The sequence below is a fragment of the Pistacia vera genome, unplaced genomic scaffold (assembly GCF_008641045.1).
Source record: "Pistacia vera cultivar Batoury unplaced genomic scaffold, PisVer_v2 Contig212, whole genome shotgun sequence".
NCBI classification, from domain to species: Eukaryota; Viridiplantae; Streptophyta; class Magnoliopsida; order Sapindales; family Anacardiaceae; genus Pistacia; species Pistacia vera.
The window spans coordinates 980146-988790 of record NW_022196016.1 but is presented as its reverse complement, the minus strand read 5'-3'; the positions used below and the strand labels follow the sequence as shown (position 1 = coordinate 988790).

Below are 8645 nucleotides of genomic sequence, written 5' to 3'. Positions count from 1 at the left end.
GAAATCTCTCACAATCTCTCTTGTAAGATTCTTTGTTGATGAAAATATTCAAACCTCCACTATAAGTGTTTTTGTCGCTTTGCCTTGAGGAATCTCTTTTTTATCTACTAGTAGCGATGGTTCCCTTTTGGGATTTTATTTGTATATATATACTTTGTCTATCATATCTTCCAAGATCTTATGAAAACTATGTTATAACTTTATCAGAAATACCAGAAATAAAAAAATAAGGTGTACTTAGAAATATGGTGGAGGCTATTTAGAGACATCGGTCTTTGGGCTCAATCAAGCCCAGTATTATAGTTTTTTCGTGGTCGGCCCATCTTCTACTTGGTTTCTTCTCTTCCGTCTTTCCTAAAAAACCCTAATTCTTCACTTTACGGTTCTGGATTTGAAATCGGTGACACTTCAGTCTTCAGGTAAAGCGTTTAACTTTTCTCGTTATTCAATTCTGTAATAAATGTATGTGTGAAGTTTTTTCTTCCCTTTTTAAGCAGAAATGAAGCTTGTTCGCTTAGCTTCTCGATTTGTTAACACTAACCTATCACATCAATGTTATCGATCCACTATCACCAGAGCACACTCTACAGACCCATTCGGGCCACTTCTAGGTACAATTTGTGTTGATTAATAGTTTGTTTTTCTGACTGTTTTGAAAGTTTAATATTAAAACCTTTTTAATTAGGCAATGATAACAATCGCACAAGCGAGTCTGCTGATGAGTTTGAGCGCCGGATATTCGGTGGTATATCGGCTAATAGTTCAGGTTCGGATTCTTTCTTCCGAAAGCTGGATAGAGCGGAGAAGGGTTGGACTAGGCCTGGTGGGTCCGGTAATTTTAATGGAGTGAATAATTCGTCGTTTATGGATGGTCTGGATGACAGTTTTGATACTCTGTCCGATGGAATGGATGGTAAGTTACAGAGAGCTGCGACGTATTTTGAGTTTGATCCTGAAGAGATCATGCAACCTGATTATACTTATAGGCCGGACGCCAGTTTTACTCCTGGAATGACTTATACACCTAAGGTATGTAACGTGGCGTATGACGTCCTTTGTGTTTTTGGTTTATTTGGTATTGCAGACTATTGTTTTTGTGAAATGTGTACTTTTTTTTTTTTTTTCCGAGCATGGAATGTCAAAACCTTCTTGTTTGTTCCCCTTTCTTATTTCTCGAGTTGACATATGGATGCTCTGTTATTTGATGCTATTAGTGTTGATGCTGAAAGAATTACCATGTTAAATAACTTTATAGAAGTTAAAGGAGGTTATCAGCTTCTTTGATGATTACATGGGAAACAAAATCTTAGAGTCGTCTTCTTGTTTGTGTTAATAGATATGAAGTAATATTGCGAAGCTACTACTTTTACTCACTCTCTCCTTAGATTTTAGAAAAAGGTGGTGAAAGTACCTTATACCAACTCTGTTTGGAAATTTCTCTTTTAAATGGGCGTTTGGTTCAGGGAATGTTGGATTACTGGAAAGTTAGATTACCTTGAAGATTATTGGGAATCTTTAAGAAAATGTGTTTGGTTAATTGGTGGGTATGTTATATTAATATGTTTGGTTGGGAGAAATAAATTAGTGGGTATGTTATTTAAATTACTGAATTGTCTTCTAATTAAATATTATTATTATATTATTTTTTAATATTGACTATTATTTGGATTCTTATAACTCCCCTGCATTTAAAAACTTAGCAAAAACAACTCCATAGTAAAAGTTTGTAAAATCAACAAAGCACCTCCACCAACCCAGCCACTGTCAGCCGCTGGTAGCCGGCAACCTAACGGTGCACAGAAGGTAGGAAATGACCTCCGTGCGTCGTATGGCCAGACGTGATAGATCTGGCCGTCGACGGCCAGATCGACGAATCTGGCCTTTGACGACCAGATCGATAACGGATTTGGCCATTTCCGGCTAGATATCTGGTCGGAAATGGCCATATCGGTGCACGACGGCCATTTTCGGCCTTCCGTGTGCCGTTTTGACTGCGACGGCAGCTGGCCGCGATGATGGTTGTCGGCGGTAGGAAATAGCAGGTGGGTAGGGGTGGTGGCTTGGGTGGGCTGCAATTTGTTTTGAATTCAAGAGTAATTTTGTCAAAAAAGTTAAGTAATTGGGGTGAAATAGTAAAAACAATATTTATGTAAATAAATTTAAATATAAGGGTATTATTGTCCTAAAATTTTATTAATAAGAGATAAAATTGTAACAAAAAAAAGATTACTCTAGTAATTTTAGAATACTTAAGAAAATAGAAGTAATCAGATTACTTTTAATATTATCAATAGTAATTACTATTGGTATTTGAAAATTATCGGAATTTTACATTGTTTGACAAGCAAACGTGGTAATCAAGTAATATAAGATGACATAACTTCAGTAATCCTATATTACCCCTAATCAAACGTCCCCTAAGTTTATTTTAGAACCTAATGATGCGGGAAAGTTTTGGTGTGAAATTAGTAAGTTTGAGCTCTTTCAACTCTCATGTAGACTTAATATCATTTTGTTGAGAGCAATAAGTGGCAGAAAATGATGTTTTCTTATCTGATGGTTTCAGAAGTTTGGTTGTGGAGACAAGCCAGAAAAGCAAGAAAATTAACCAGTCTTGAAGCTTTCATTGTCTGTGACTTCGGACTTAAAATAAAACCCCTTGCCAATCTCAAATGATTTTTTTAATTGGTGTAGGTGAATTGAGTATTGAATGTTTTTGACCGCAAAAGAACCAAAAAACTGTCATCATTAGGTTAGTATGTTTATCTGCTTAAAAATCAATTAGGCATGAAGAGAAAACAATGGTACACACGGAAAGTGGGTGGTTTTACAGAGTTATGGTCTCCGAAGTCACCTCAAAGATTAATTGGATAGTTAGTGCATGCACGTGCCACTCTCTTATGATTTTCATTTCTGTTTCTCCTCTATATTACTTCTGCAGTTATATATTTCAACAACCAATCCTATAAATATTATTTGAAAATTTTTATTTGTCTGGGCTACAATTTGAAATTGCCACATTGACTCTGTAAACTGTATTTTCGAATCACTAGTAGGTACAAATTGCTTAACCTACTTCTAAACTTCACCTGTATCGCTTCTGAGCCTATGATTTTTGTTTTTGTTCTTTATTCTTTTTTTCTTTGTTTGCCATTTCTAACCACCGTATGGCTTTGTGCAGGATCTTGATATTAGAAAGCCAGGAGTACGAAGATTCCCTGTAAGGCCTGAGTTTGAAACATCGACAAAGGAAGTTCTCAGAAAAGCTGATTTCAGGGTCAGTATATTTGTAATTTACTCTGTTCAAGTTATTTTTTTACATGAGCATTTGTCTATTCTGCAATTCGAAGATATCTACAAAACCTTGTTCATATGCGGGCTTTGACGTTTACTTTTGGTCCAATTGGATTTGTGTTTTTGCTCCAATGCTCTCTATATAGCTTGCTCATCTTTGTAACTTAATCAACAATAGTTTTCTTGCAACACTTTATTTACTTGTATATAAATATCATCATTATCTGTTATATCTGCTTGCTGAGGAACATAACCTTCTCTCTATGTGTTGTTATATGCAGAATGTCAGATTTCTTGCAAACTTTTTAACAGAAGCTGGAATCCTTATCAAGAGGAGTATGGTAATGTAGATTGAAAATTTATTGAAAGGAACCTGTTTTTGATTTTACGATCATCAGTTAACCTTTCTTTTAATTGCTTTTGTTGGTCATTGTGAAGACTGGCATCAGTGCCAAGGCTCAGAGGAAGGTTGCAAGGGAGATCAAAACAGCCCGAGCATTTGGACTAATGCCTTTCACAACAATGGGAAGAAAAGCATTTGTGTTTGGAAAAACAATGGAGGATCTTGATAAGGATTACGAATATGAGACTTATGAAAGTCCCGTGGATGTTGATGCAGATGAAAAAGACAGTTTTTGAGCACAGTATCTTGTCAATTTCTGTTGGGAATATAAATCTGACTTTGTAAAGAGTTTATCAAGGTTGTTTATTTGAATCCATGGACATTTCTTGCTTTAATAAGCCCAAGAAATGGCCTAGTTCTAAAGGTCGTCAGGAATTTTGATGCAATGGAATGAACTTGATCCTCGGTCCAGTTCTGGTGCAAAGCACAAGGTATTAACTTTGACAAAACTATTCTCCTAAGTTTTGATATATGGTTTTGGCTATTATATATCACTTTACAAGTCTTACGTCTTCTACGTTGATGGTGGATACATGGTTGGACTGTAGCAAAACTATATATTCTCATGATCGAATCATATGAAACAGTATTGACAATAAGTAAGCTTGGACTTTTGATAATTCATTTCTTTGACCTTTACATCTTATGATTAAGGTTGTTGAATGTTGTTAGATTAGGTGTATAGTAAAATACATGACTAAACAGGTTGCTGCATAATTCATAATTTCTGATAAACGGATTCAAACTCTTGTATACAAACTGATATGGTTTTTTATTGAATCATTCGGCGAATGTTTAGTGTCAGATGTGAAGATGGCATTATCAAAGTTGAGGAACTTATGACAAAGTTGGCAAGATGTGCAAGTTGGAAGCTTAATTAATAACAATTAGACTCTAATCTCTCTCTCATACATTAAGACTTACATTAACTAATTAATAAAAGCTTTCTATTCACCAAAATCAGGCCCTGAACATTGCCCCACAGTAGTCTCCAATTCCTTCACTTCCATTCTCAAGGACAAACTCATTTATCTGAGTTATCTCCTCCTCAATACAAACCACATCCACCCCATATACTTCTTTAGGCAAAACACCCAGCTTCCTAGAAGTTACATTTTCAATAAATCCCCTCAAAGCTTTACTTGCATAATCCCCAACAAGCAACGGGTTCTCCTACAACTCTCGTCAACATCTTCAAAACCAAAAGGGAAGCTCGGCCCAGCTTGGACCGGATCCAGACCCAAACCCGAGTCCGTTAAATTACCAAGAAAAATTGGCGACAGGCGGTTAAAGTATCGCTCTTTTTATTTCAAAGCTTCGGAACCCGGCTTCACAAAACACACGATTCACAATAGGATCATCTAGAATCGATGAAACAAAATATTTTAGTTCAACCTTCAAAAGCGACGGCGTTTGTTGGTTACACTGAATCTGTTGCAGGTGATAGTTCTTCGGATTCCTCTGCTGGCTCGCTTGTCCCCGTTTGATTGCCGCCGTCAGTGAGTTCGAAATCGGAGGTCACTTCATCGATTTCGAACTCCGTAGCCGATCCAGCGAGACCCCGACACAGAGCTCCAGCGCGCGAAACTGCAAGCGCGAGTTGTACGGGATGCTCCTGGCACGTGCACAAGCGTCGCGTAGAATGGACGACGGTAGAGCTAGCAAAGCAGAGCCACATGAAGCGAAGTGGTCTGAGCATGACTCCGTCGACGCGCCACCACCATCGCCTCATCCAAAACACGCGCCGCTGCCTCCGTCAAGCATTGCCTCACCAAGTCCACCGGCGTCGGCATCGCCGACCAGGTTATATAAGCCAACAAACACAAAAACAAACCAAACAAAGTAACACGTGTACTTAAAAAAAAATATATTTATATATATAGAAATAGATAGATACAAATAAAAACGTGTGTAGATTTTTTTTTAATAAAAAAGAGCACTGCTGTAGTTGTCGACGGGTGTGTATCGAATAACGTGACTAAATTTTGACCGTTTATTTATTATCAATTAATATTAATTAACGGTTAGGATTTTGTCATGTCATTTAGTGCATAAATTTAGTGTAAACTTTTTGATAACTCTATCATTTTTCATAAAAAAAGAAGGAAAGAAAGAGAAGATGTGATTACTTCAAAAACTTTTTAAAATATTAAATATGGAGAGAGAGAGAGATATTGTTGTGTTGTTTGGAGCAGGTAATGGCTAAGAGCCTGAGACTGTTATTATTATTGTTATTGTTGTTGTTGTTATTGTTATTGTTATTGTTATTGTTATTGTTGTTGTTGTTGGATGTTTGCTTATGTGGTGAGGTCAACTCTTAGGTTATTCATCGAACACATGGTGAGCATAAATTCTAATTCTATATATATATATTACTGATGCTTGATTTTAACAGCAACGATTACGTATGTGTAAAATGTTATAAAGTTACACGTGAAGTAATTATGAGTGTTTATGGTGCAGTGATGAATTTGTTTGTTAATATGTAAATAACAAGTTGACAAGAGATATTTTTAGAGTGATTCAGACGCTAGTCGCTACGAGCAAGTCTTACGTTCACAGTGATTGTATTAATGACTTTCTCTTTGATCGTTAATGAAACAAACAAGGAGAGCGATTACTCAAGGTTACAAGATTGTAGTGTTCTAAGAAAATGACAAAATAGTCTCTTTTTAGTGGTATGTCTTTGCTATTTTTTTTTTTTTTTTTGTAGGATAAGTGTGTATCTAACCTCCTCTATAAGGAGTAGAGCCGCCTATTTATACTCTTTTCATTTCAATGTAATGAGTTTTTACAAGTTGTCTCGATTTGGTGAAGATCTTCTTTCATCCTGATTTGTTGGGAGCTTTCATCCATATTCTTAAATTTAATGAAATTGCGGTAGTTGTCTACGCAAAATATCATTCTGAGTCGGTTTAAGGATCAAACATCTAATTTGTTTTTATCTTCAAGTGCTTGGTGAATCCTGGTTGGTGGAGACGTCTGCTGAGTTCTGATTGGTGGAGATGCATGCTGAGATCTGATTGGCGGTGAAATCAGTTGAGTCTTGATTGGTGGAGATGATATCGACATGTNTATTCCTTCACTTCCATTCTCAAGGACAAACTCATTTATCTGAGTTATCTCCTCCTCAATACAAACCACATCCACCCCATATACTTCTTTAGGCAAAACACCCAGCTTCCTAGAAGTTAACATTTTCAATAAATCCCCTCAAAGCTTTACTTGCATAATCCCCAACAAGCAACGGGTTCTCATACAACCCTCGTCAACATCTTCAAAACCAAAAGGGAAGCTCGGCCCAGCTTGGACCGGATCCAGACCCAAACCCGAGTCCGTTAAATTACCAAGAAAAATTGGCGACAGGCGGTTAAAGTATCGCTCTTTTTATTTCAAAGCTTCGGAACCCGGCTTCACCAAACACACGATTCACAATAGGATCATCTAGAATCGATAAAACAAAATATTTTAGTTCAACCTTCAAAAGCGACGGCGTTTGTTGGTTACAATGAATCTGTTGCAGGTGATAGTTCTACGGATTCCTCTGCTGGCTCGCTTGTCCCTGTTTGATTGCCGCCGTCAGTGAGTTCGAAATCGGAGGTCACTTCATCGATTTCGAACTCCGTAGCCGATCCAGCGAGACCCCGACACAGAGCTCCAGCGCGCGAAAATGCAAGCGCGAGTTGTACGGGATGCTCCTGGCACGTGCACAAGCGTCGCGTAGAATGGACGACGGTAGAGCTAGCAAAGCAGAGACCACATGAAGCGAAGTGGTCTGAGCATGACTCCGTCGATGCGCCACCACTATCGCCTCATCCAAAACATGCGCCGCTGCCTCCGTCAAGCATTGCCTCACCAAGTCCACCGGCGTCAGCATCGCCGACTAGGTTATATAAGCCAACAAACACAGAAACAAACCAAACAAAGTAACACGTGTACTTTAAAAAAATATATTTATATATATATAGATAGATAGATACAAATAAAAATGTGTGTAGATTTTTTTTTTTTTTTTTTTTTTTAATAAAAAAAAAAAGAAAGAAAGAAAGAGAAGATGGGATTACTTCAAAAACTTTTTAAAATATTAAATATGGAGAGATGTTGTTGTGTTGTTTGGTGCGGGTAATGGCCGAGAGCCTGAGACTGTTATTGTTATTGTTGTTGTTGTTATTGGATGTTTGCTTACGTGGTGAGGTCAACTCTGGGGTTATTCATCGAACACATGGTGAGCATAGATTCTAATTCTCTCAAATTCATCATATATATATATTATTGATGCTTGATTTTGATACCAACGATTACGTACGTGCAAAATGTTATAAAGTTACACGTGAAGTAATTATGAGTGTTTATGGTGCAATGATGAATTTGTTTGTTAATACGTAAATAACAAGTTGACAAGAGATATTTTTAAAGTGATTCAGATGCTAGTCGCTACGAGCAAGTCTTATGTCTACAGTTATTGTATTAATGACTTTCTCTTTGATCGTTAATGAAACAAACAAGGAGAACGATCACTCAAGGTTACAAGATTGTAGTGTTCTAAGAAAATGACAAACTAGTATCTTTTTAGTGATATGTCTTTGCTATTTTTGTTTTTGTAGAATAAGTGTGTATCTAACCTCCTCTTTGAGGAGTAGAGCCGCCTATTTATACTCTTTTCATTTCAATGTAATGAGTTTTTACAAGTTGTCTCGATTTGGTGAAGATCTTCCTTCATCCTGATTTGTTGGGAGCTTTCATCCATATTCTTAAATTTAATGAAATTGCGGTAGTTGTCTACGCAAAATATCCTTCTGAGTCGGTTTAAGGATCAAACATCTAATTTGTTTTTATCTTCTAATGCTTGGTGAATCCTGGTTGGTGGAGACGTCTGCTGAGTTCTGATTGGTGGAGATGCATGCTGAGATCTGATTGGCGGTGAAATCAGTTGAGTCTTGATTGGTGG

At 37.1% G+C, this 8645-nt stretch overlaps 1 protein-coding gene across 3 annotated transcripts; it reads left to right on the top strand.

Annotated features, from left to right (window-relative positions):
- The first annotated feature begins 206 nt into the window (after positions 1 to 206).
- LOC116129622 lies at positions 207 to 4108 on the top strand. Of its 3 annotated transcripts, none has more exons than XM_031415348.1 (6): positions 207 to 419; positions 495 to 611; positions 686 to 1029; positions 3182 to 3277; positions 3576 to 3635; positions 3733 to 4108. In XM_031415348.1, the coding sequence occupies exons 2-6, from the start codon at positions 500 to 502 to the stop codon at positions 3931 to 3933; spliced, it is 813 nt and encodes a 270-aa protein (XP_031271208.1). In that variant the 5' UTR covers positions 207 to 419; positions 495 to 499; the 3' UTR covers positions 3934 to 4108. The 3 variants fall into 3 exon arrangements, with proteins under 3 accessions (XP_031271208.1, XP_031271209.1, XP_031271207.1); XM_031415349.1 differs by having other exon boundaries at positions 475 to 611; XM_031415347.1 differs by having other exon boundaries at positions 209 to 419; positions 498 to 611.
- Positions 4109 to 8645: the final 4537 nt, after the last annotated feature.

Coding starts and splice junctions, on each gene's coding strand:
- LOC116129622 (XM_031415348.1), top strand. CDS start 500: ATGAAGCTTGTTCGCTTAGCTTCTCGATTTGTTAACACTAACCTATCA. Junction 612..685: donor CCCATTCGGGCCACTTCTAG/GTACAATTTGTG, acceptor CTTTTTAATTAG/GCAATGATAACAATCGCACA. Junction 1,030..3,181: donor GAATGACTTATACACCTAAG/GTATGTAACGTG, acceptor GGCTTTGTGCAG/GATCTTGATATTAGAAAGCC.